We start from the raw sequence: 25,428 nt of genomic DNA, 5'->3' as shown, positions 1-25,428 counted from the left end.
ATGTGCATTGTGTGGCCACATGGCACCTGCGACGCAACTTCTGACTAGATTTCTGTGGTACTCTATGTGCAAACTCAAGCACGGCACCTTTTTGACTGAGTGGAATATAACCCTAGAGGACTTACATGAATAACGCACGCTGATAATCTATTACCTAGGCCTGACCAGTCGGTATCACTGGCCCATGGGTGACCTGCGCATGCGACCTGCATTTATGTGCATTTATGTGCAACTCTCAGTTTTTGTGGCATGCCATGCGCCATATGGCAATTGCCTGCACCAGAACTTGGCATGTGCAGATGTAAGCAGTTACATGCGTGTGGTGTGGATCAATTATTGTAAAACGCGTCACACCTTTGGGGAGATTGGTTTTTCCAAATGAGCCCAATTGCCTGCCCGAAAACCTTTAACGGGCTGTCTTGCATTCGCCATCTTCCGTGACAGCCAACAAAATTGACGTCGCAGAAATGATCAGCACAGCAGAAACTGACAATTTGAACTTGTAGTGTAGTTCATACGGAAATAAAGAGGAGACTTTCCGGCTGCACTTGCCTTCCGTGTGCCCTTAGAGGTATCGCTAGAGGCCACATCTCAGCTTTGTCGCGTTCTCGGCCAAAGGTGTTTTGCAGCTGAAAATTGTGACAATGGCGAAGTTGAGACGCTTTGCGCTAGTGGCGACGTCCCTCTTGCTGTTCTCCTCGGTCCACGGTGCTGACTTCAGCCTCGAGACTCTGGTAAAGCTGCCCCGCTCCCCTGCATCCCGCAGTGTTTGTACCGCCTGCAGGGCCCCAACACACAGTGAACAGCCGCCGTGCACTTGTTTCCTGCTCTTATATTGTTGGTTAGGCCTAGAACGTTGGGTGTCAGTTTCATTCAGACTCTTTGAGTGCTGGGTTAGCCTATGACCCCTCGACCATCTTGTCACATATCAATCCGTATCCCAACACCTGGTTGGCGGCCGCTCCCTGTGCACCACATGCAATTTCTATAGCCATTGAAAACATGATGGCATGTGATTTCAGGGGGAGACAATTCGCGCAGCGCTATTGAAGGCTGCAGGTGAGGACCCTGCCGTTTCCGAAAGACCTTCTGCCTGTCCACCAGACCAGAGTTGACGTTGTTGCATGCGCAAGAAGCTGATGTGACTCTCAAGAATCAGGTGGCTATTCTTGCAGCGTAGCTTGTACACGAGAAGAGCTTTGGAAGGTCTTGCTCGCCGTCGGCACTTGCAGAGCAGCCTTCTCTTGCGTACCTTTTGGACAATGAACGCTCCGTTTCTTGGCCTGAAATCTGCTAATATATGGCAGGCGTTCCTGCGGAAGGCACTCCCGTCGACGTCAGCTACAACAAGACCCTTGGCGGGCCAGATGGCCTTGGGCTGGCACTCAACCTGACAGGTACTCCCCTGCCAACCTGGTGCTATATAGCTTCTGGCGTCATCACTTCACTTTCTCCGTGCCCCAATATTTCTGCTCAGCAAGTTCACCACATGCTCTACACTTAGAAGGCCCGCCCTCAAGAACGCAACACCCCAAGGTCAAAATGCACGGCATCTGTTATTGAGGGCACTCGCACCAGAGCACCCTTGTGCTCACCCATGATGGCTCACTGAAAAGAAGCTTGCATTCGGCTTTTCCTTTGCCCTGTAGCCCTTTACTCTGATGTGAATTGCAATCTTGCTGACTGGACTTTTTGCTGCATGTATCTCAGGCGTTGTGCACGGTCCCAACGGCACGCTGATCACCGAGAAGGACACCACGACTGTCGGAGGTGCGGACAACTACAAGAAGGTGCACGACAGCAAGACCATCCTCAGCCCCAGCGAGCTGTCCCTCAACGGCGGCAAGAACACCTTCCTCGACAACAAGAACTCCTCTGCCGGATGTGAGCCCCTCCCCACTTTCAAGCCTGACACACTGACTGGACAGTCAGTCCAAAGCTCAACAGATCCCAAATCTGTACATTATTTTTGGAGACCAGGTCTTTCCAGTGGGTGGATTCACATGTCCACAAATCTGCAGCAGCGCTGGCCCTGACACAGCTTGGAGCATGAGCGGCAACAGGGGGAACTGAAGTAGATTGTGGTGCCCCCTGGCGGCAAGCAGCAAAGGGTCCTTGCAATAAAACATGTGCATGCACACAGGGCAGACATGCGTCCCATCCAGTCTGCTGCAGTCTAGGCAGTGCAATATCAAAGTAATGCACGGCTGACCGGTTGTGATTTGCTGGCGCAGACGGCGCCGGCGCAACCGTGAAGAAGAACAGTGACTCTCACATCGGCGGCGGCGGCTTCCTCAACAACAAAAACTCCTCCGCCGGATGTGAGCCCCTCCCCACTTTTATGCCTGATACACTGACTGTCCAAAGCTCAACAGATCCCAAATATGTACGTTATCTCTGGAGACCAGGTCTCTCCAGTGGGTAATTTCACATGTCCACAAATCTGCAGCAGCGCTGGCCCTGACACAGCTTGAAGCATGCGCGGCAACAGGGGGAACTGAAGTGGGTTTTAGTACCCCCTGGCGGCGAGCAGGAAAGGGTCCTTGAAATAAAAGAGTTCACGCAGACAGGGCAGACATGCGTCCTATCCAGTCTGCTGCAGTCTAGGCAGTGCAAGATCTAAGTAATGCACGGCTGACCGGTTGTGATTTGCTGGCGCAGACGGCGCCGGCGCAACCGTGACCAAGAACGGCGACTTCAACATCGGCGGCGGTGGTCAGGTGGGCTGACTCAGGTTGACTGATTGATCCTCGCAATGGCTTTGCCCAAGGGCATAGAGCATGCCCCTGGCACCACCTGCCTGTCCAAACATCCTTTTCCTTTAGACAGCAGGGCCTTCGAACAACGAGCAGAATATACACCTGTTGTGCAGCCCCTCCAGAGTGAGAGGCATATGCTCCTGATAATAGCTTTGCTGCCATGCATGCAAACTCTGCTTGCCCATGACCTTTCTGTAAGTTGCATAAGAGCTGTGTCTTGCGCTGCAGGCCAAGATCAAGGATCTGAACGTTGGAGGCGGCGCCGGAATTGTGAAAGGTAATGCTGCGAGCAACGACACCGCAGGTAGCCAGTACTACTCTCCGTATGTGCCCCCGGCGGTGCCCTCGGTGCCCTAGGTGCGCCTTTTCAATTTGTGATGCCGAGTAAGAGATCCGATGCGGGCTGCCTTTTCCCCGGTTCAAACGCTTGTTGCCTGTGCAGTTGCTTTTGCCCTGCAGCCCAGTAGCAGGCAGAGCCAGGAAGGCATGCGATGAGAATGTTCAATGTGTCAGCCTTAGCTGTCTTCACTGCTAGGACTCTCTTTCATGCGCCACGCTTCAGTGTTTGCATGGAACACTTACAGCACTTCGTGTGCCCTTTGTTAGGCGGATGAAGGGAGACACATCGCGCGCGACTGGCAGACTGACACACATAACAGCCGGGGCTCAGCTACAGGAGCAAAGCCCTCTATGCGGATTCTCAGCTGCACCACTTTTCAGGGCACTTTGGAGAGCAAAAGCAAGGTAGACAATGATGGTGTGGAGGCAGGAGTCGCCTCAGTATGGTGAAGAGCTGATCAGTGCGACCTGCAGCGCCGCAAATTTTTTAATTCTAAGGCTTTATGAGGACCGCAGAAGGCACCTGTGCGGCCATATGACGGCTGGCACCTGCCAACAGCAGCTCTGAAGTGCCCTGCAGGTCCCAATGTTCACTGAGGCTCGGCCTTAATGGTGCATACTGCCAGCATTGTTGGCGGCACTCAGTGTGGACAGCAATTTGATTCCACGCCTTTTCATGCGATTTGATAGGTTTCATGACAGCATTTTTGTCTGCGTCTGGCATCAATCTGGAGCAAGTGTCTGTGATTGATGGAGATGAGATCCTCAGCAGCGCTGCAGGCTGGCACTGCAGAGAATCTGACATGCTGCTACATTTCATGATCAAACTTTAGGGCAGCCATTGGAGCGCCTCATGCATTGTTCGGTGTGGTCTTTTCGCTGTGTGCTTTTGCAACATAAGAGATTCCCTGCATGATATCCTCGACGTCACCCACAGGGTGTTGCGTCGCTGGCGGGCCAGAGGTGTTAGCACCAGAGGGATACTGGTCTGAGACAGGGATTGCTTGCCAAGTGATTGTACGTGCTATGCTATGATATGAATTTGCTTGCTGTGTTGTGTAGCATTGTTTGGTGGTGGGAATGGTGGTATGTTCCTTGATACGCACGCCTCACTTGGACTTAGACTTTTAGTATGATACCATATGGGCTGCAGACCAGACCTTCAAGCCCCACATATGTGGCTGCAGACACTCTGTGCGTATGCCCTATGGCCTTCGGGCTTTGGCTTTGCCGACACTGTAATAATAATAATAAGAGCCCAAGAGCTTTTGGGTAGTGCGCATACATAAACGCTTCTGTGTGACATGGTGTTCAAGGCAAAAGGTGCAGCACCAATGCATGCTGAGTCAGCCAGTGCATTGCAGGGTGGGGGTTCATAGAAGAGGGCGTTATAATGAGCTGAACAACCAAGAATCTGATCAGCAGAATAAGAAGGAATTCTTCCAGCCCAAAGGTCCAGTTGCGTTCCAGCAGACTGTCAGTGATTCTCCTCCAGGCTGGCAGAGGCTCCAGCCTTTCCAGTTGTGGCACCAAATTCAAGATTGAAACAAATGCGCGCAGGTGCTGCGGGGCCACCTGCGACGCAAGTGCGACCAGTGCGGCGGCGCGCTCGCGAATACGGAACCGGCGGCCGCATTCACGGAGGCGCTGACTGTGTTCCGGAACGTGGCGACATACCACGGGTTCCAGCTGCTGCAGGGTGCCACCGAGTGGCTGCTGCAGATGCCCTCCGCCGCGCACTAGCGCTGAGTAGCATCGATTCATTAAATAGTAAGCTCTTCATGGCTGCTACTTTTTCGCGCAGCTTGGACTGGGCCCATGTGCATTGTGTGGCCACGTGGCACCTGTGACGCAACTTCTGACTAGATTTCTGTGGTACTCTATGTGTAAACTCAAGTTCTGCACAGGCCAAGTTCTGGTGCAGGCAATTGGCATGCCACAAAAAACTAAGAGTTGCACATAAGTGCAGGTCACAGGTCATGACCCATGGGCCAGTGATACCGACTAGTCAGGCCCATGCGTGTGGTGTGGATCAACCAATGTAAAACGCGTCACACCTGTGGGTAGATTGGGGAGCCCATTTGCCTGCCCGAATATCTTCAACGGGCTGTCTTGCATTCGTCATCTTCCGTGACAGCCAACAAAATTGACGTCGCAGAAATTATCAGCACAGAAGAAATTGACAAGTTGAACTTGTAGTGTAGTTTATACGGAGACAAAAGAGGAGACTTTCCGGCTGCACTTGTCTTCGGTGTGCCCTTAGAGGTATCGCTAGAATCCACACCTCAGCTTTGTCAGGTTCTCGGCCAAAGGTGTTTTGCAACTGAGATTGTGGCAATGGCGAAGTTGAGATGCTTTGCGCTGGTGGCGACGTCCCTCTTGCTGTTCTCCTCGGTCCACGGTGCTGATGACTTCAGCCTCGAGACTCTGGTAAAGCTGCCCCGCTCCCCTGCATCCCGCAGTGTTTGTACCGCCTGCAGGGCCCCAACACACAGTAAAAAGTCGCCGTGCACTTGTTTCCTGCTACTATATTCTTAATCATGCCTAGAACGTTGGGTGTCAGTTTCATTCAGACTCTTTGAGTGCTGGGTTAGCCTATGACCCCTCGACCATCTTGTCACATATCAATCCGTATCCCAACACCTGGTTGGCGGCCGCTCCCTGTGCACCACATGCAATTTCTATAGCCATTGAAAACATGATGGCATGTGATTTCAGGGGGAGACAATTCGCGCAGCGCTATTGAAGGCTGCAGGTGAGGACCCTGCCGTTTCCGAAAGACCTTCTGCCTGTCCGCCAGACCAGAGTTGACGTTGTTGCATGCGCAAGAAGCTGATGTGACTCTCAAGAATCAGGTGGCTATTCTTGCAGCGTAGCTTGTACACGAGAAGAGCTTTGGAAGGTCTTGCTCGCCGTCGGCACTTGCAGAGCAGCCTTCTCTTGCGTACCTTTTGGACAATGAACGCTCCGTTTCTTGGCCTGAAATCTGCTAATATATGGCAGGCGTTCCTGCGGAAGGCACTCCCGTCGACGTCAGCTACAACAAGACCCTTGGCGGGCCAGATGGCCTTGGGCTGGCACTCAACCTGACAGGTACTCCCCTGCCAACCTGGTGCTATATAGCTTCTGGCGTCATCACTTCACTTTCTCCGTGCCCCAATATTTCTGCTCAGCAAGTTCACCACATGCTCTACACCTAGAAGGCCCGCCCTCAAGAACGCAACACCCCAAGGTCAAAATGCACGGCATTTGTTATTGAGGGCATTGGCACCAGAGCACCCTTGTGCTCACCCATGATGGCTCAATGAAAAGAAGCTTGCATTCGACTTTTCCTTTGCCCTGTAGCCCTTTACTCTGATGTAAATTGCAATCTTGCTGACTGGACTTTTTGCTGCCTGTATCTCAGGCGTTGTGCACGGTCCCAACGGCACGCTGATCACCGAGAAGGACACCACGACTGTCGGAGGTGCGGACAACTACAAGAAGGTGCACGACAGCAAGACCATCCTCAGCCCCAGCGAGCTGTCCCTCAACGGCGGCAAGAACACCTTCCTCGACAACAAGAACTCCTCCGCCGGATGTGAGCCCCTCCCCACTTTCAAGCCTGACACACTGACTGGACAGTCAGTGTTAAGCTCAACTGAGCATGCGCGGCAACAGGGGGAACCGAAGCAAGTCTTAGTGACCCCTGGCAGCAAGCAGTAAAGGGTCCTTGCAATAAAACCTGTGCATGCAGACAGAGCAGACATGCGTCCTATCCGGTCTGCTGCAGTCTCGGCAGTGCAAGATCTAAGTAATGCACGGCTGACCTGTTGTGATTTGCTGGCGCAGACGGCGGCGGCGCAACCGTGAAGAAGAACGGCGACTTCAACGTCGGCGGCGGTGCTCAGGTGGGCTGACTCATGTTGACTGATTTATCCTCACCATGGCTTTGCCCCCAAGGGAATAGAGCATGCCACCGCCACCACCCGCCTGTCCAAACATTCTTTTCCTAAAGACAACAAGCCTTTAGACAACAAGCAAAACATACATCCGTTGTACAGCCCCTTCCAGAGTGAGGAGCATATGCTCCTGATTTCTGCTTTGCTGCCATGCATGCAAACTCTGCTTGACCATGACCTTTATAAAAAATGCATAAGAGCTGTGTCTTGCGCTGCAGGCCAAGATCAAGGATCTGGACGCCGGTGGCGGCGGCGGAATCGTGAAAGGTAAAACCGCGGGCAACGACACGGCAGGTAGCCAGTTCTACTCTCCGTATGTGCCCCCGGCAGTGCCCTCGGTGCCCTAGGTGCGCCTTTTCAGTTTTGTGGTGCCGAGTAAGAGATCTGATGCGGGCTGCCTTTTCCCCATTCAAACGCTTGTTGCCTGTGCAGTTGCTTTTGCCCTGCAGCTCAGTAGCAGGCAGAGCCAGGAAGGCATGCAATAAGAATGTTCAATGTGTCAGCCTTAGCTGTCTTCACTGTTACACTAACAAGAGACAATGTGCTAGGACTCTCTTTCAGTGTTGCGCCACGCTTCAAAAGTGTTTGCATGGAACGCTCACAGCACTTCGTGTGCCCTTTGTTAGGCGGATGAAGGGAGACACAACGCGCGCGACTGGCAGACTGACGCACATAACAGCCGGGGCTCAGCCACAGGAGCATAGCCCTCTATGCGGATTCTCAGCTGCACCAGTTTTCAGGGCACTTTGGAGAGCAAAACCAAGGCAGACAACAATGGTGTGGAGGCAGGAGTCGCGTCGGCATGGTGAAGAGCTGATCAGTGCGACCTGCACCACCGCAAACTTTTTGTTTCTGAGGCTTTTTGGAGACCGCAGAAGGTACCTGTGTGCCCATATGACGGCTGGCACCTGCCAACAGCAGCTCTGAAGCGCCCTGCAGGTCCCAATTCTTACTTAGGCTCGGCATCATTGGTACATACTGCCAGCATTGTTGGCGCCACTCAGTGTCTTGGCTTGGACAGCAATTTGATTCCACGCCTTTTCATGCGATTTGATAGGTTTCATGACAGCATTTTTTTCTGCGTCTGGCATCAATCTGGAGCAAGTGTCTGTGATTGATGGAGATGAGATCCTCAGCAGTGCTGCAGGCTGGCACTGCAGAGAATCTGACATACTGCTACATTTCATGATCAAACTTAGGGCAGCCATTGGAGCGCCTCATGCACTGTTTGGTGTGGTCTTTTCGCCGTCTGCTTTTGCAAAATAAGAGCCCGGGAAGTTTTGGGTAGTACACGTACGCTTCTGTGTGGCATGGTGTTCATGGCAAGAGGTGCAGCACCAATGCATGCTGAGTCAGCCAGTGCATTGCAGGGTAGGGGTACATAGAAGAGGGGTTATGATGAGCTTTGAGTTTGGGTTTGCCGACCATGAAATGATAAAAATGAGATGAACAACCAGACTTTTGATCAGGGTGTTTACCAGCAGAATAAGAGGAAGTCCCTGCTGGCACCAGCAAGTGAAACTGGAAGCGTGTGTGTTATCGTGGTGACAAGCTCTTACGACGAGTCTTGGTCTGAGTGAGATGCTTTAGCCCTTCTTCATTCTCAAGTTTGGATACAATGAAGACTGCAGCAAGTAATCATTGCTGCACAAAGTCTGCCGTGCTCTGGGCAGCCTCAACATCACAGTAAAAACACACTGCATTATGTGCATTTGTAGACAATCATGTTGCTGATCTGCACAGGCGTTCCTGACCTCAACCTTGGATCACATTGAGTTGGATGGAAATAACGAGATATTTCCTATAGTACTTTACACCCCATCAATAAATATCAGTTGCATACTAAGACTTGTACATATTCATCCTCGATGCCCCGTTAGGCTCGGGGAGAAGTAGTCTGAGCCTTTGACATGCCGCTTTTGCGAAAGGCTTGAGAAGGGCACCAGTGACATCATGAAGATATATACCGTACTCATTAGAATACTTGCAATTATTCAGATTTAACAGATAAAGGCTGACACAAAACGTCAAGCGGTGAATTACAAAGGAAACTTCCAAGGAGTTGGTGATTCATTGGGGGAGCTAGTGCTAGTTACGGTAGAGGAAATTGTCGACGGATGTCACGAAGAATGACAGAAGAAAAAGAATTCCACCAGCCTGCATGAGTGCTCCAGAGAACAAGAGCCTGAACGAGTTGGCAGCAACCAAGACCCGGAGGAAGGCTCCGTTGCCGAGATTTGCACTCAAGCCCTCGATCTACGAGCAGGCAGAACAGCTTTGGCAAGACACCCTCGAGGCCCTCCTGATGTCTGGCAGCCCTGCCCCAAGATCATCATCCCCTAGCTCAGGCTCAAGGACACAGAAGAAGACAGGTGGTGCGGTTCTGCTCTGCCACAATCCATGCACCATGTTCTGGCATAGAATCACCGTGTCTGCCATAGCTGATTACTGCGACTGGGAAAAAGTCGGGATTTTTCGACATCATGGTCTATGTCTCTTTCTACAGGCCAAAATGCCAGCGGGGGAGATGAGCAAACCTCAGGGGTGGATGCAGTGGAGCTGGTGAGGCAGCTGCAGGATCTGGTGACAGAGCATGAGGCGGCTGCTGATGTGGCGGCAGAGGCCCTGTCAGCGCTGTCCTGGGACCAGCTGCAAACCTTGCAGGTGCATGACACATCATTAGTAATCAGAACTCCCTCTTGGCGCATGCAGACCTCATGCATCACCCGAACATCATCTGCACATGACTCTCAAACATCAATCTCTCCTTGCAAGCCTTCTCACGCCGAGGATCCTATGTCAATTTTCAGGATATTGTCGCTGATTGAGCAAGAGTTCAAGTGGTCTGATGAGCCCTGTGAGCTGACTGATAATCCAACATATGCTGTGCCAGGTTGTGCTGGACAAAGTGGGCCATGAGCTGCTGTCCGACTTCATCCACATCACAGCCTTCCACACCTCGGACCCCTTCGCAAAGGCCCTGGATGGAAATGTCCCGGGGGCGCACGCGAACGCTAGGGGATGGAAGGCTCGTCGCAAGCGCAGGGCTCAGGCCGCTGCCGAGAAGATCAAGAAGCATGAGCCCGAAGCGGCCGCAGCAACTGCACAGGCTGTGCCAGCACATGTGTGGAAGGCGCGTCTACCCTTCCCTCCAGCTGCTACCTGCTGTCCCTTCCTGGTTGCAGGCTTTACGGCCTCAAACTAGGATGCCTTGCACCAAAAGTACGGTATTGGGTGTACAGAATAGAATAGGATCGGCACAGGGCATGAAGTCCTGCAGATCTGGCAAGGGAGTTCAGTGTAATGTCCATCTGATTCTAGGCCAGCATCCAAATCCGAGTTCGGCCTCTCTCTGCGCCCAGGATGTGTGTATCACCAGAGGGGATATATTATCCTTTATTTGCGCAGGCGGATGCCTGGAGGGAGCGGCAGGGCGCCGCGCATCAGCAGGGGCCGGTGCCGCCAGAGATGGCCAAGTACGCGCAGATGCTGGCCGGCCGCCACTGGCGCCCGCCCCAGGCCTCCGATGACGCCGCGGCCGCGGCCGGCGGCGCGACCGGCGCAGCCGGGGGCCGAGCGTCTATAGCGGGCGCCCAGCGCAATGCGTGGCAGGTATATAGACCTACTATCAAGTGTCCTGAGCCCCTGAAAGGAGTCGCAGAATTTGTGAGATTGGCGCTCTCCATGCATCTACTCGGATAGTGTCGTTCAAAGCAGGGGCCCTGACAGGGGCCTCCTGTGCTCTGCATATATTCAATCTCTCTTAAAGAAGGTATTTCTAACCCCAACAAAGGTATTTGAGACAGGGAGGGCTGCCAGCTAGGATGCTTTGCACATGATGCTATCTCGTCCCTGGGTATTTGACAGAACAAACGAGTTTATTAGTCTCCCTTATCGCTGTCTGCGCTGGGATACCAAATGCTGGTGTGATGGGGGTGCGCAGAGGGCGTCCATGGTGGCTGGCGAGCACCGCGCACTGGGCATGGCTCGGCAGTCCATAGCACTAGCCTCCTCCTCCGCCGCTGCATCTCCTGCAAACGCTCATGCTGCCGCGCAGCATTCGGATCACACAGCTCCTGCCGCGAATGGTGCCCGTCAGCCCTCCTACACAGGTACACGTTTACTTGCTCCTCTGCTTCTGCATCTTTGTTGTTGCATGCAGAAAAGCACCATTCTTCCAATGCACATATGCTCTTCATGACCTGTGCCTTCTCCATGCTTGCTGCACAGCCCATGAAAAATTACGTGTCTTTCTCTTCTTGTATACCGCCTTCAGAGCCGCTCATCATCCACATCGGCGGTGGTCCCAAGGTACATTGAGTTCCAGAAACCAAGACACGCGCAAGAAGAAATGCTATTTGCGCAGGCCTGTCATATGCAGCGTGGCATCCTGCAGCAGCCGGCAAGGTGCTCAGCGCAGGGACAGCGCCCGGGGAGTCGGCCGGGCCGCGGCGGCGCTTCTCGACGGTGTTTGACGGCGGCGGCGGCGGCCAGATCGCGTCGCCACCGGCGCCGCCCGCCGCTCCGGCGCTGGACGCCAACTTCCTGGGCAAGAGCCCTGGACCATACCTGGCCAAGAGCGCCCAGGTGTGAAGTTATCTGCAAAAGAGTGCGCAATAATACAGAGGAACATATTGGAAACGCCTGTGCTCTTTCTAGAAGCGGTCCCAAGGCGTTATGAACATCCTAGAGCAGATCATTTGCAATTGCAAGTATATAGAAGGCAGTGTGCTGAGTTGGCATGCATGTTTATTGCCAGGTCATCCGCAGGGAGCTGCATGAGCAACAGCTTGCAGAAGCTGCTCTGGACGATTGCAGAAGCAGTGTGCAGTCATAAGCGTTTGTCCAGCACGCAATCAGCTGGCAGACGCAATCAGGCTTGCACTGGAAGAGCTCTCATGCGGCACCTGTGCTGGGAGATCAGACACGAGGATTTGACCGCAATTAAAGCCAGGGGTGTAAGCAATGTTTTCTGCCAAAAGAGCTGCGTGTGAGAAATGGCAAGCTCACTGAAATCTGGCGTAGCTGTGCAGAGCAATGTGCACGTGTGCAACAATCTATGACCGGCGAGTCTTTTGTGAAGCTCAGCAATTTTATTACAACGGCTACAATCTCAATCATTGGTGCTGCACGGAGGACAGAGAATGATACACCCTCACACAAGTGCACTTCAAATCACCCTCAGTCAACCCCACACATGTGCACAAGGCAGTGATTTTATCTACTCTTGAGTCCAGTCTGACTACCTCTGAATAGCAATGTTTAACACCCAACCAGCAATTTAATGTAAGACATAACAGCCCACCAACAAGCAGAAAAGAAATTTCAGTTCAAGCTGCAAAGGAAGAAACGCATATATATTCTTGAAGCCGCCAAATTTCATACATCTGACTGAACCAGATTCAAAGGCATTCTCAGATTTCAGTAGCTTACATTCAGGGTGTAATCAGCAGAACCAACTCTCCAGAGCAGTCTGTGCATGTTTCTAGACAGTTCCTACGCGCTCTCAAAACTGTTTTCTCGTCCTCTTGAATTTGCTACTATGAGCAGCTCGCCAGCCCTTGCACAGGAGGAGCGCTTCATTTGCCGCCTGCACACATAAACACAAAAACAGATCAGCAACCTTGAATTTTCAGCAGCACAATTCAGGAGCAGCAGTAATGAATTGACAGGCAGCATCAGCAAAGCAGCCTTCAAGGACATACAGAGCACCATATTTTAAAATCCACAAAAAGCAGCACCAGCAAGGGAGAAGCAAATACAACAGGACAGAGGAAGCAAGCACAGCAGGAGGAAGGGAGACTCACAGTTAGCAGCAGTGCCGCCAGAGTTGGAGATGGTTCCGCCGCAGTTGGTGTTAGCGATGGGCGCTCCACTGCTGCCGTCATTGTTGTTAGTCACGGTCTGGCCGCCGGTCGCGTAGTTGTTGTTAGTAATGTCTGCGAGCAGGTGACGGCCGTTGTTGCCGTTGTTGTTGTTGTTGTTGTTGTTGTTTCCGGTGCCGCCGTTGTTGTTGTTGTTGTTGTCTGCGCGAAGGCAAGGGGACAAAATCAGTACTGATCCTCCCAAAGTGCCTCAAATGACAAATAGCTCAGGGGCGCAGACATGCATCCAGCAGGGAACACATTTGAGCCAGGGCAGATGGAAACTTGTTGTTTGTGGGCTCTCCAAGCCGAGCAAGGGGATATCAGTGGGATTGACAAGGGTGAGCAACTCACTGTTGTTGTTTCCGGTGCCGCCGTTGTTGTTGTTGTTGTTGTTGTTGCCTCCGGTGCCGCCATTGTTGTTGTTGTTGTTATTGTTGCCTCCGGTGCCGCCGTTGTTGTTGTTGTTGTTGTTGTTTCCGGTGCCGCCGTTGTTGTTGTTGTTGTTGTTATTGTTGTTGTTGCCACCCCGGCCGCCGTTGTTGTTGTTGTTGTCTGCGCAAGGCAAGGGGACAAAATCAGTACTGATCCTCCCAACATGCCTCAAATGACAAATAGCTCAGGGGCGCAGATATGCATCCAGCAAAGAACACAGTAGAGTCAGGGCAGATGGAAGCTTGTTGTTTGTGGGCTCTCCAAGCCGAGCAAGGGGATATCAGTGGGATTGACAAGGGTGAGCAACTCACTGTTGTTGTTTCCGGTGCCGCCGTTGTTGTTGTTGTTGTTGTTGTTTCCGGTGCCGCCGTTGTTGTTGTTGTTATTGTTGTTGTTGCCACCCCGGCCGCCGTTGTTGTTGTTGTTGTTGTCTGCGCAAAGGCAAGGGGACAAAATCAGTACTGATCCTCCCAACATGCCTCAAATGACAAATAGCTCAGGGGCGCAGACATGCATCCAGCAGAGAATACAGTAGAGCCAGGGCGGATGGAAGCTTGTTGATGGTGGGCTCTCCAAGCTGGGATAGGGGATATAAGTGGGATTGACAAGGGTGAGCAACTCACTGTTGTTGTTTCCGGTGCCGCCGTTGTTGTTGTTGTTGTTGTTGTTGCCTCCGGTGCCGCCGTTGTTGTTGTTGTTGTTGTTGTTGTCTGCGCGAAGGCAAGGAGACAAAATCAGTACTGATCCTCCCAACATGCCTCAAATGACATATAGCTCAGGGACACCCATCCAGCAGGAAACACAGTAGAGCTAGGGCAGATGGAAGCTTGTTGATGGTGGGCTCTCCAAGCTGGCAAGGGGATATCAGTGGGATTGACAAGGGTGAGCAACTCACTGTTGTTGTTTCTGGTGCGTTCGTTGTTTCTGTTGCGCTCGTTGTTGCCATCGTTATCCTCGTACCAAACGCCATCCCGCCACTCGGTCAGAGAGCGGCCTGTGCAACCATAAGAAGCCCAGGTCAGATCAGCCAGAGACTCAGCCTAAAAAGCCTCACAAGGGCAGTGCATCATGGAAGGAGAAGGTGACATGGCAGGCGCAGATATGAAGGAAAAGGCACAACTAGGCGTATGCATGGGTGCCAGGGCTCACCCTTGGTGTTTGAGATGTCCTCCAAAAGCTTGCGGCCGTTGTTGTTGTTGTTATTGTTGTTGTTGCCGCCGTTATTGCCGTTATTGTTATTATTGTTGTTGTTGTTTCCGGCCCAGCCTCCATTGTTGTTGTTGTTATTGTTGTCTGTGGCAGCAGGCACAGTATTGGTCAGCATGCATGTCCAGCAGAAGCAAGCTTGAATGGCAGTACTTAACAAGAAAATCACACAGCATGCATGGAAATCACACAGCATGCATGTCCAGCAGAAGCAAGCTTGAATGGCAGCACTTAGCAAAAAATCACACAGCATGCATGGAAATCACACAGCATGCACGTCCAGCAGAAGCAAGCCTGAATGGCAGCTCTTAGCAAGAAAGTCAAAGAGCATAGAACAGACTTGTTGGTTCCATTGCAGGAGTCCATGGCACCTGATGCCAGCAGCATGTAGAAAAGCACAGCGCAGGACACTGCGTGCTGTATACCATGCAAACAGCATTGAGGCACTAGCAGCATGCAAGGGGTGACTCACTGTTGTTTCTGGAGTAGCCGTCGTTGTAGTCTGGGTACCAGATGCCATTCCACCACCAGGTGAGCCCACGGCCTGGCAGAAAAGCAGCACAGGTGTGAGCAGGAACACTAACACACATGCAGGCAAATCCAAACAGAAAGAAACAGGCCTGGTTGTGCAAGGTAGCTAGCCCAGCAGCTTGCCCACCAAGGAAATCGAGAATCCGCGCTGAGCCCCACTTCGACAACAGAAAATGTCGACGATGCTATGCATGAACATGCAAGACTTCGAATGTTCCCCACCTGTGTGCTCCAACTCCTGGGACTCCTTCACGGACTTGAATGCATCCAAGGATGCTGTGGAGCTGCCCACCAGGGCGAACAGGCCCAGGCAGATGATGGCTGTCTTCATCTTCATGATGCCTGCGGTCAGTACATCACATCAGCATGTTGGGCGATGAGCTATTAATAGCGTTGGGACCACCACATGTACCTCTCATCCTGCCTGAGCTCGAAGACAGCTGGACTGCTGATACAAACGATGACCGTTGTGAAGCACTCGAGAAGCGCAGATGGAGCAATTGCTTTCGCGTCCACTACCCTTCACCGACAATCGCAGAAGGCAAGGCACTTCTGTACATCAAGACGCATGCCGACTCAAGATCCACTCCAAGCCATTCTGCTTTGAAAGGGTCTTAGCCGGAGTTGGAAAACATAAATATTATCACACTAAACTCTGGGAACCACGGAAAGACCCATAGGCAAATTGCCGGACAAACAAAACACGATATCAACATCGCGGAAGCTTGCGATCACGGCCTTATCAACGGGTCAAAACAACGTTTGGGCAATATCACCAGCTCTGACACCAAGAGTAAATTCCTTTCGCTTTCGAATGACTTTATCATGTCAAAAGAAAGCATCCAATGTCGTCTGGTCGGTGGTCACACCTTGCCGAGAGCAGGCTTGCAGTGCAGGATGGCAGTCCTCTTCCTCTGTCACTGGCGCTGGTCTGCTATCAAGGACTTAAGAAAAATCTTGATATGGAAATTGAAAATGAAGACGATTCTGCTTTGAGATGAAATGCGTGGGGCGGGGCTGGTTATATGCTGCTCACACGCAACTTCGCAAGCGGCTTCCATGGGCAATTGATCACGAGCAGACAGCCCCTGCAGCACCTCCCTACAGTCAATATCCTTGATCCAGATAAATTCCCTTTTAAGACCCACATCCCAGGTCAACTTCGATCCTCTCCGGCTAATCTTTCGTTTACTATTTGCAGCAGTCACCACTTCACACACCTGTATTGCACTTGATTTTTACTCAAACTTTGCAGATGGAGTATCCCAGTCTCCCAACGCTTCGGGTAACCTTCTCACCTTCACTTGTTCAGCTTGTCTCACCATATGATATATTGCATGCTGCTTTGTCTGTGTTTGGCATTTGGGGGAAGTAGGGAATACCGTTTCCTGCTTACCTGAATGACACAATTGATCACGAGACCCGACATCAATTGAAACACTCCGTTCCTTGGCCTGAAACCTGCTAATGTCTGGCAGGCGTTCCTGCGGAAAGCACTCCCGTCGACGTCAGCTACAACAAGACCCTTGGCGGGCCAGATGGCCTTGCGCTGGCACTCAACCTGACAGGTACTCCCTGCCAACTTGATGCTACATAGCTTCTGGCGTCATCACTCATTCACTTCCTCCTTGCCCCCAATATTTTTGCTCAGCAACTTCACCACATGCTCTACACTTAGAAGGCCCGCCCTCAAGAACGCAACACCCCAAGGTCAAAATGCACGGCATCTGTTATTGAGGGCACTGGCACCAGAGCACCCTTGTGCTCACCCATGATGTCTCACTGAAAAGAAGCTTGCAATTCGGCAATTCCTTTACCCTGGTGTAAGTTGCAATCTTGCTGACTGGACTTCTTCCTGCCTGTGTCTCAGGCGTTGTGCACGGTCCCAACGGCACGCTGATCACCGAAAAGGACACCACGACTGTCGGAGGCGCGGACAACTACGAGAAGGTGCACGACAGCAAGACCATCCTCAGCCCCAGCGAGCTGTCCCTCAACGGCGGCAAGAACACCTTCCTCGACAACAAGAACTCCTCCGCCGGATGTGAGCCCCTCCCCACTTTTATGCCTGATTCACTGACTGGACAGTCAGTCAAAAGCTCAACAGATCCCAAATCTGTACAATTAATTTTTGGAGACCAGGTCTTTCCAATGGGTGGTTTCACATGTCCCCAAATCTGCAGCAGCGCTGGCCTTGACACAGCTTGAAGCATGCGCGGCAACAGGGGAAACTGAAGCAAGTTTTAGTACCCCCTGGCAGCAAGCAGTAAAGGGTCCTTGCAATAAAACCTGTGCATGCAGACAGGGCAGACATGCGTCCTATCCGGTCTGCTGCAGACTAGGCTCCCTGCAGCTCAGTAGCAGGCAGAGCCAGGAAGGCATGCAATAATTATGTTCAATGTGTCAGCCTTAGCTGTCTTCACTGTTGCACCAACAAGATGGTGCAATGCGCTAGGACTCTGTTTCGGTGTTGCGCCACGCTTCAAAAGCGTCTGCATGGAACGCTCACAGCACTTCGTGTGCCCTTTGTTAGGCGGATGAAGGGAGACGCATCGCGTGCGACTGGCAGACTGAAACGGAGGCCAGTCTGCGCCATGGCAGCCGGAGCTCAGCCACAGGAGCAAAGCCTTCTATGCGGATTTTCAGCTGCACCAATTTTCAGGGCATTTGGAGAGCCAAAAGAAGGCAGACAACGATGGTGTGGAGGCAGGAGTCGCGTCAGCATGGTGAAGAGGTGATCAGTGCGACCTGCACCGCCGCAAACTTCTTATTTCTGAGCCTTTTTTTGAGACCGCAGAAGGCACCTGTGCGCCCATATGACGGCTGGCACCTGCCAACAGCAGCTCTGAAGTACCGTGCAGGTCCCAATGTCTACTGAGGCTCGGCCTTAATGGTACATACTGCCAGCATTGTTGGCGATACTCAGTGTCTTGAACAGCAGTTTGATTCCAAGCCTTTTGATGCGATTTGATAGGTTTCATGACAGCATTTTTTCTGCGTCTGGCATCAATCTGGAGCAAGTGTCTGTGATCGATGGAGATGAGATCCTCAGCAGCGCTGCAGTGCCAGCCTGCAGAGGATCTGACATGCTGCTTCCTTTCATGATCACATTTTCTACCAGTTGGCAGCCATTGGAGCGCCTCATGTTGGTGTGGTCTTTTCGCTGTGTGCTTTTGCAAAATATGAGCCCAAGAGCTTTTGGGTAGTGCGCATACATAAAAACTTCTGTGTGACATTGGTATTCAAGGCAACAGGTGCAGCACCAATGCATGCTGAGTCAGCCAGTGCATTGCAGGGTAGGGGTACATAGAAGAGGGCCTTATAATGAGCCGAACAACCAAATATTTGTCAATGTGTTTACCAGCAGAATGAAAAAGAAGTTTCCTGCTGGCACCAGCAAGGAAACTGGAAGCGTGTCACATGGTGTGTTGTCGTATAGGCTGCAGACTAATGGAGGCCCGCAGATGTGGCTGCAGACGCCCTGCGTGTATGGCCCCTGGCTTTGGGTTTGCCAACCTGTAATAATAATATCGTGTTACCACCGGTGACAAATTCTTACAACGAGTCTTGGCCTGAGTGAGATGCTTGTCAGCCCTTCTTCCTACAAGTTTGGTTACAATGAAGACTGCAGCAAGCAATTATTGCTGCACGAGGTCTGCTGTGCTCTTGGCAGCGTCAATTCACAGTTACAACACACTGCATTATGTGCTTATAGACAATCATGTTGCTGATCTGCACACTGCATTATGTGCTTATAGACGATCATGTTGCTGATCTGCACAGGCGTTCCTTGCCTCAACCTTGGAAGACATTGAGTTGGATGGGTTAAACGAGATATTTCATATAGTACTTTACACCCCATAAATAAATAATCAGTTGCTTACTGAGACTTGTACATATTGATACTCGACGACCCGTAAAGCTCGGGGAGTAGTCTGAGCCTTTGACATGCCGCTTTTGCGAAAGGCCTGAGAAGGGCACCAGTGACATCATGAAGATAAATAGTCATTAGAATACTTGCAATTATTCATTTTTATAGATGAAGGCTGACACGAAGCATCATGCGGTGAATTACAAAGGAAACTTCCAAAGAGTTGGTCATTTATTGGGGTAGCTAGTGGTACTTACGGTAGAGGACATTGTCGACGGATGTCACGAAGAATGACAGAAGAAAAGTAATTCTACCAGCCTGCATGAGTGCTCCAGAGAACGAGAGCCTGAACGAGGCGGCAGCAATCAAGAACCGGAGGAAGGCTCCATTGCCGAGGTTTGCACTCAAGCCTTCGATCTACGAGCAGGCAGAACAGCTTTGGCAGGACACCATCGAGGCCCTCCTGCTGTATGGCAGCCCTGCCCCAGGATCATCATGCCCTACCTCAGGCTCAAGGACCCAGAAGGAGACAGGTGGTGCGGTTCTGTTCTGCCACAATTCATGCACCATGTTCTGGCATAGAAACACCATGTCTGCCTGGATGGAAGTGTCCCGGGGGCGCACGCGAACGCTAGGGGATGGAAGGCTCGTCGCAAGCGCAGGGCTCAGGCCGCTGCCGAGAAGATCAAGAAGCATGAGCCCGAAGCGGCCGCAGCAACTGCACAGGCTGTGCCAGCACATGTGTGGAAGGCGCGTCTACCCTTCCCTCCAGCTGCTACCTGCTGTCCCTTCCTGGTTGCAGGCTTTACGGCCTCAAACTAGGATGCCTTGCACCAAAAGTACGGTATTGGGTGTACAGAATAGAATAGGATCGGCACAGGGCATGAAGTCCTGCAGATCTGGCAAGGGAGTTCAGTGTAATGTCCATCTGATTCTAGGCCAGCATCCAAATCCGAGTTCGGCCTCTCTCTGCGCCCAGGATGTGTGTATCACCAGAGGGGATATATTATCCTTTAATTGCGCAGGCGGATGCCTGGAGGGAGCGGCAGGGCGCCGCGCATCAGCAGGGGCCGGTGCCGCCAGAGATGGCCAAGTACGCGCAGATGCTGGCCGGCCGCCACTGGCGCCCGCCCCAGGCCTCCGATGACGCCGCGGCCGCGGCCGGCGGCGCGACCGGCGCAGCCGGGGGCCGAGCGTCTATAGCGGGCGCCCAGCGCAATGCGTGGCAGGTATATAGACCTACTATCAAGTGTCCTGAGCCCCTGAAAGGAGTCGCAGAATTTGTGAGATTGGCGCTCTCCATGCATCTACTCGGATAGTGTCGTTCAAAGCAGGGGCCCTGACAGGGGCCTCCTGTGCTCTGCATATATTCAATCTCTCTTAAAGAAGGTATTTCTAACCCCAACAAAGGTATTTGAGACAGGGAGGGCTGCCAGCTAGGATGCTTTGCACATGATGCTATCTCGTCCCTGGGTATTTGACAGAACAAACGAGTTTATTAGTCTCCCTTATCGCTGTCTGCGCTGGGATACCAAATGCTGGTGTGATGGGGGTGCGCAGAGGGCGTCCATGGTGGCTGGCGAGCACCGCGCACTGGGCATGGCTCGGCAGTCCATAGCACTAGCCTCCTCCTCCGCCGCTGCATCTCCCGCAAACGCTCATGCTGCCGCGCAGCACTCGGATCACACAGCTCCTGCCGCGAATGGAGCCCGTCAGCCCTCTTACACAGGTACACATTTACTCCCTCCTCGGCTTCTACATCTTTGTTGCTGCATGCAAAAAATCACCATTTAGTCAATGCAAGTATGCTCTTCATGACCTGCGCCTCCCCTCATGCTTGCTGCACAGCCCATGAAAATTGATATGTCTTTCTTTTCTTGTATACGGGGTTCAGAGCCGCTCATCATCCACATTGGCGGTGGTCCCAAGGTACATTAAGTTTCAAAAACTAAGACACGCGCAAAAAAGTGCTATTTGCGCAGCAGTCCCAAGGCGTTATGAACACCCTAGAGCAGATCAATTGCAAGAATCAATAGTAGGCAGCCTTGTGCTGAGTTGGCATGCATGTTCATTGCCAGGTCATCCGCAGGGAGCTGCATGAGCAACAGCTTGCAGCAGCTGCTCTGGAAGATCGCAGAAGCAGTGTGCAGAGATAAGAGACGGATAGACGCAATCAGGCTTGCACTGGAAGAGCTCTCATGCGGCACCTGTGCTGGGAGATCAGACACGAGGATTTGACCGCGATCAAAGCCAGGGGTGTAAGCAATGCACTCTGCCAAAAGAGCTGCGTGTGAGAGATGGCAAGCTCACTGAAATCTGGCGTAGCTGTGCAGAGCAATGTGCATGTGTGCAACAATCTATGACCGGCGAGACTTTTGTGAAGCTCAGTAAATTTGTTACAACGGCTACAATCTCAATCATTGGTGCTGCACGGAGGACAGAGGATGATACACCCACACACAAGTGCACTGCAAATCACCCTCAGTCAACCCCACACATGCGCATAAAGCAGTAGATTATCTACTCTTGTGTACTCTTGAGTCCAGTCTGACTACCCCGGGATTCTTGTGTACTCTTGAGTCCAGTCTGACTAACCCAGGATAGCAATGATTTACACCCAACCAGCAATCTTATGTAAGACATAATAGCCCGCCAACCAGCAGAAAAGAAAATTCCAGTTCAAGCTGCAAAGGAAGAAACGCATATCTATCCTTGAAGCCGCCAAATTCAGGAATCCGACTGGAGGATTCAAAGGCATTTGCAAATTTCAAGAGCTTACATTTAGGATGTAATCAGCAGAACCAACTCTCCAGAGCAGTCTGTGCTCTTTTCTAGAGACTACCTACGCGCTCTCATCTCAAAGCTATTCTCGTCTTCTTGACTTTGCTATCGTGAGCAGCTCGCCAGCCATTGCACAGGAGGAGCGCTTCACTTGCCGCCTACACACATCAACACAGAAACAGATCAGCAACCTTAAATTTGCAGCAGCACGCTCCAGGTGCAGCAGTGATGGATTGACAGGCAGCATCAGCAAAGCAGCCTTCAAGAACACACAGAGCACCATGTTTGAAATACACAAAAAGCAGCACCAGCAGAGGAGAAGCAAGTGCAACAGGACGGAGGAAGCAAGCACAGCAGGAGGAAGGGACTCACTCGTGTCACAGAGAGCAGCAGTGCCGCCAGAGTTGGTGATGGTTCCGCCGCAGTTGGTGTTAGTGATGGGCGCTCCACTGCTGCCGTCATTGTTGTTGGTCACGGTCCGGCCGCCGGTCGCGTAGTTGTTGTTAGTAATGTCCCCGAGCAGGTGGCGCCCGTTGTTGTTGTTGTTATTGTTGTTGTTTCCCCCGCCGCCGTTGTTGTTGTTGTTATTGTTGTTGTTGGCACCTCCACCGCCGTTGTTGTTGTTGTTATTGTTGTTGTTTGATCCCCAGCCGCCATTGTTGTTGTTGTTGTCTGCGCGAAGGCAAGGGGACAAAATCAGTACTGATCCTTCCAACATGTATCAAATGACAAATAGCTCAGGGACACAGACATGCATCCAGCAGAGAACACAGTAGAGCCAGGGCACATGAGAGCTTGTTGATGGTGGGCTTTCCAAGCTGGGCAAGGGGATATCAGTATGATTGACAAAGGTGAGCAACTCACTGTTGTTGCTGGAGTAGCCGTTGTTGTAGCCATTGTTGTAGTCGGGGTACCAAATGCCATTCCACCACCAGGTCAGAGAGCGGCCTGTGCAACCATAAGAAGCCCAGGTCAGATCAGCCAGAGACTCAGCCTAAAAAGCCTCACAAGAGCAGTGCATCATGATATGAGAAGGTGACATGGCAGGCGCAAATATGAAAGAAAACGCGCAACTAGGCGTATGCATGGGCGCCAGGGCTCACCCTTGGTGTTTGAGATGTCCTCCAAAAGCTTGCGGCCGTTGTTGTTGTTGTTATTGTTGTTGTTTCCGCCGTTGCCGTTGTTGTTGTTGTTGTTGTTGTTGTTGGCGCCCCCCCCGCCTCCGTTGTTGTTATTGTTGTTGTTGTTGTTGCCACCGCCGCCGCCGTTGTTGTTGTTATTGTTGTTGTTGTTGGCGTTCCATCCGCCATTGTTGTTGTTGTTGTTGTCTGCAAGGCAGAAATACAAGAAAGGTCAGCAAAGGACTTCGCTCAACAGGCAATATTGCAACTACAAGGCGGATCTTCGATCAGAAGAAAGGCACAGTACTTGCAGGGAACAGTGCTCGCAGGGAACAGCACTGCCAGATCACAGCAATTGGCTTTGCTGATGGTGGGCTCTGCAATACGAGCAAGGGGATGACAGCAGCGGTGACAGTGGCAGGAAACTCACTGTTGTTGCTGGAGTAGCCATTGTTGTAGTCTGGGTACCAGATGCCATTCCACCACCAGGTCAGAGAGCGGCCTGCGCAACCATTGGAAGCCCATGTCAAAACTTGCACAGCTGTGTGCAACAGCAATGGTCCTCGAGTTGCCAAGCACAAGCCCCCTAGAAGGAGATCACCTGACCCCCAGCAGCACAGCCAGGGGCCAGAAGGTGATAGTGCAGAGAACAAGTGCAGGTCAGGCAGATGAAGCTGTGTGCAACAGCAATGGTCCTCGACTTGCCAAGCACAAGCCCCCTAGAAGGAGATCACCTGACCCCCAGCAGCACAGCCAGGGGCCAGAAGGTGATAGTGCAGAGAACAAGTGCAAATCAGGCAGACAGGTCTCACCCTTGGTGTTTGAGATGTCCTCAAGCAGGTGGCGCCCGTTGTTGTTGTTGTTATTGTTGTTGGCACCGCCGCCGCCGTTATTGTTGTTGTTGTTGTTGTTGTTGGCGCCCCAGCCGCCACCATTGTTGTTATTGTTGTTGTTGTTATTGCCACCGCCGCCGCCATTGTTGTTGTTATTATTGTTGTTATTTCCGCCCCAGCCTCCGTTATTGTTGTTGTTGTTGTCTGTGGCAGCAGACACAGTATTGATCAGCATGCATGTCCAGCTGAAGCAAGCTTGAATGGCAGTCCTTAGCAAGAAATCAAAGAGCATAGAACAGGATTGTTGGTTTCATTTCAAGAGTCCATGACACCTGATGGCAGCAGTATGTGCAAAAGCACAGCGCAGGACACTGCATGCTGTACACCAAGCAAACAGGTGCACATTGAGGCACTAGCAGCAGGCAAGGGGTGGAACTCACTGTTGTTGCTGGAGTAGCCGTTGTTGTAGTCTGGGTACCAGATGCCGTTCCACCACCAGGTGAGTCCACGGCCTGGCAGAAAAGCAGCACAGGTGTGAGCAGGAACAGTAACACACATGCAGGCAAATCCAAAAAGGAAAAAAACAGGCCTGGTTGTGCAAGGTAGCTAGCCCATCAGCTTGCCCACCAAGGAAATTGATCCTCCGCACTGAGCCCCAATTCGACAGTAGAATCTGTCGACGATGCCATGCATGAGCATGCAGCACTTCGAATGTTCCCCACCTGTGTGCTCTAACTCCTGGGACTCCTTCACGGACTTGAATGCGTCCAGAGACGCTGTGGAGCTGCCCACGAGGGCGAGCAAGCCCAGGCAGACGATGGCTGTCTTCATCTTCATGATGCCTGCGGTCAGTACGTCACATCAGCATATTGGGCGATGAGCAATTTGATAGCGCTGGGACCACCACGTGTACCTCTGATCCTGCCTGAGCTCGAAGACAGCTGGACTGCTGATCCCTACGATGCCCGTTGTGAAGCACTCGGCAAAACGCAGATGAAAGCAAACCCTTTCGCGTCTACTACCCTTCACCGACAATCGCAGAAGGCCAGACACTTCTGTGTATCAAGACGCATGCCGACTCAGTATCCTCTCCAATACATTCTGCTCTGAAAGGGTGTAGGCCGGAGTTGGAATACATTAGATTTACCTTAATTAACCCTGGGAACCACGGAAAGACTCACAGGCCAATTGCCGCAATAAAAAACCATATCAACATCGCGGAAGCTGGCGAGCACGGCCTTATCAACGGGTCAAAACCAACGTCTGGGCAATCATCACCAGCTCTGACACCAAGAATGGATTCATTTTGCTTTCGAATGACTCTATCACGTCAAAATGAAGCATCCAATGTCGTCTGGTCGGTGGTCACACCTTGCCGAGAGCAGGCTTGACGCAGTGCAGGGTGGCAGTACTCTCCCTCTGCCACTGGCGCTGGTCTGTTATCGAGGACACAAGAAAACTCTTGATATACTCAACTGAAAATGAAGACGACTCTGCTTTAAGATGAAATGCGTGGAGCGGGGCTGGTTATATGCTGCGGACACGCAACTTCGCAAGCGGCTTCCATGGGCACTTGATCATGAGACGCAGGGCACCCGAGTAATCAAAATCCACTACTTTAGTGGATGTAAACGCTACTAATGTGGTGGATTATTGGCAATCAGGGGCCATGCCACCTGGTAACACATTCCATAGCATGCCATTTTGGTAATAAAAATTAGGCCTTTCGTCAGTAAGCATGGAGAAT

At 52.0% G+C, this 25,428-nt stretch overlaps 7 protein-coding genes across 7 annotated transcripts; 5 read left to right on the top strand and 2 right to left on the bottom strand.

The window, feature by feature from the left end:
- Positions 1–458: 458 nt before the first annotated feature.
- Positions 459–4,359, top strand: COCSUDRAFT_46972 (hypothetical protein). Its single transcript, XM_005649331.1, has 8 exons — positions 459–734; positions 1,023–1,059; positions 1,308–1,397; positions 1,711–1,884; positions 2,235–2,321; positions 2,662–2,720; positions 2,988–3,116; positions 3,366–4,359. The coding sequence occupies exons 1-7, from the start codon at positions 645–647 to the stop codon at positions 3,114–3,116; spliced, it is 666 nt and encodes a 221-aa protein (XP_005649388.1). The 5' UTR covers positions 459–644; the 3' UTR covers positions 3,366–4,359.
- Positions 4,360–5,256: 897 nt separating this feature from the next.
- Positions 5,257–8,743, top strand: COCSUDRAFT_32845 (hypothetical protein). The gene is made up of 7 exons (XM_005649330.1): positions 5,257–5,528; positions 5,817–5,853; positions 6,102–6,191; positions 6,505–6,678; positions 6,930–6,988; positions 7,258–7,386; positions 7,666–8,743. Exons 1-6 carry the CDS (start codon positions 5,436–5,438, stop codon positions 7,384–7,386), a joined length of 582 nt encoding a protein of 193 aa, XP_005649387.1. The 5' UTR covers positions 5,257–5,435; the 3' UTR covers positions 7,666–8,743.
- A 457-nt stretch (positions 8,744–9,200) lies between these two features.
- On the top strand, positions 9,201–11,876 carry COCSUDRAFT_62248 (hypothetical protein; the record flags this gene model as incomplete). The annotated part of the gene is made up of 7 exons (XM_005649329.1): positions 9,201–9,414; positions 9,546–9,703; positions 9,933–10,163; positions 10,448–10,651; positions 10,983–11,151; positions 11,406–11,626; positions 11,799–11,876. The coding sequence occupies 7 exons, from the start codon at positions 9,201–9,203 to the stop codon at positions 11,874–11,876; spliced, it is 1,275 nt and encodes a 424-aa protein (XP_005649386.1).
- A 242-nt stretch (positions 11,877–12,118) lies between these two features.
- Positions 12,119–12,967, bottom strand: COCSUDRAFT_53093 (hypothetical protein). The gene is made up of 2 exons (XM_005649328.1): positions 12,847–12,967; positions 12,119–12,629 (listed from the first exon to the last, which is right to left on the bottom strand). The coding sequence occupies exons 1-2, from the start codon at positions 12,925–12,927 to the stop codon at positions 12,546–12,548; spliced, it is 165 nt and encodes a 54-aa protein (XP_005649385.1). The 5' UTR covers positions 12,928–12,967; the 3' UTR covers positions 12,119–12,545.
- A 3,243-nt stretch (positions 12,968–16,210) lies between these two features.
- COCSUDRAFT_46969 (hypothetical protein) lies at positions 16,211–18,611 on the top strand (the record flags this gene model as incomplete). Its single annotated transcript, XM_005649327.1, has 4 exons — positions 16,211–16,360; positions 16,554–16,643; positions 16,946–17,119; positions 17,609–18,611. Coding segments are annotated over 4 exons (422 nt in total), but the record flags the coding sequence as incomplete, so codon positions are not given.
- A 657-nt stretch (positions 18,612–19,268) lies between these two features.
- On the top strand, positions 19,269–21,102 carry COCSUDRAFT_62245 (hypothetical protein; the record flags this gene model as incomplete). Its single annotated transcript, XM_005649326.1, has 6 exons — positions 19,269–19,414; positions 19,609–19,687; positions 19,972–20,175; positions 20,507–20,675; positions 20,841–20,875; positions 21,025–21,102. 6 exons carry the CDS (start codon positions 19,269–19,271, stop codon positions 21,100–21,102), a joined length of 711 nt encoding a protein of 236 aa, XP_005649383.1.
- Positions 21,103–21,325: 223 nt separating this feature from the next.
- On the bottom strand, positions 21,326–25,179 carry COCSUDRAFT_32843 (hypothetical protein). The gene is made up of 9 exons (XM_005649325.1): positions 25,053–25,179; positions 24,404–24,523; positions 24,122–24,193; positions 23,661–23,885; positions 23,279–23,350; positions 22,831–23,055; positions 22,592–22,675; positions 22,100–22,399; positions 21,326–21,885 (listed from the first exon to the last, which is right to left on the bottom strand). The coding sequence occupies exons 2-9, from the start codon at positions 24,516–24,518 to the stop codon at positions 21,875–21,877; spliced, it is 1,104 nt and encodes a 367-aa protein (XP_005649382.1). The 5' UTR covers positions 24,519–24,523; positions 25,053–25,179; the 3' UTR covers positions 21,326–21,874.
- Between the last annotated feature and the right edge of the window lie 249 nt (positions 25,180–25,428).

Source organism: Coccomyxa subellipsoidea (assembly GCF_000258705.1).
Source record: "Coccomyxa subellipsoidea C-169, whole genome shotgun sequence".
Lineage (NCBI taxonomy): Eukaryota > Viridiplantae > Chlorophyta > Trebouxiophyceae > Coccomyxaceae > Coccomyxa > Coccomyxa subellipsoidea.
The sequence above is the reverse complement of the archived record's forward strand: the minus strand, read 5'-3'. Positions and strand labels throughout refer to the sequence as shown.

What these genes read in the sequence shown, in the direction of transcription:
- COCSUDRAFT_46972 (XM_005649331.1), top strand. Translation starts at nt 645, where the DNA reads ATGGCGAAGTTGAGACGCTTTGCGCTAGTGGCGACGTCCCTCTTGCTG. An exon ending in ACTTCAGCCTCGAGACTCTG is followed by an intron (nt 735 to 1,022) that starts GTAAAGCTGCCC and finishes ATGTGATTTCAG; the next exon opens with GGGGAGACAATTCGCGCAGC. An exon ending in ACATCGGCGGCGGTGGTCAG is followed by an intron (nt 2,721 to 2,987) that starts GTGGGCTGACTC and finishes CTTGCGCTGCAG; the next exon opens with GCCAAGATCAAGGATCTGAA.
- COCSUDRAFT_32843 (XM_005649325.1), bottom strand. Translation starts at nt 24,518, where the DNA reads ATGAAGATGAAGACAGCCATCGTCTGCCTGGGCTTGCTCGCCCTCGTG. An exon ending in GGACATCTCAAACACCAAGG is followed by an intron (nt 23,351 to 23,660) that starts GTGAGACCTGTC and finishes ATGGTTGCGCAG; the next exon opens with GCCGCTCTCTGACCTGGTGG. An exon ending in TGGCTACTCCAGCAACAACA is followed by an intron (nt 23,056 to 23,278) that starts GTGAGTTTCCTG and finishes TCTGCCTTGCAG; the next exon opens with ACAACAACAACAACAACAAT.
- COCSUDRAFT_53093 (XM_005649328.1), bottom strand. Translation starts at nt 12,927, where the DNA reads ATGACGGCAGCAGTGGAGCGCCCATCGCTAACACCAACTGCGGCGGAA. An exon ending in TGGCGGCACTGCTGCTAACT is followed by an intron (nt 12,630 to 12,846) that starts GTGAGTCTCCCT and finishes TTATGTGTGCAG; the next exon opens with GCGGCAAATGAAGCGCTCCT.
- COCSUDRAFT_32845 (XM_005649330.1), top strand. Translation starts at nt 5,436, where the DNA reads ATGGCGAAGTTGAGATGCTTTGCGCTGGTGGCGACGTCCCTCTTGCTG. An exon ending in CAAGAACTCCTCCGCCGGAT is followed by an intron (nt 6,679 to 6,929) that starts GTGAGCCCCTCC and finishes TTGCTGGCGCAG; the next exon opens with ACGGCGGCGGCGCAACCGTG. An exon ending in ACGTCGGCGGCGGTGCTCAG is followed by an intron (nt 6,989 to 7,257) that starts GTGGGCTGACTC and finishes CTTGCGCTGCAG; the next exon opens with GCCAAGATCAAGGATCTGGA.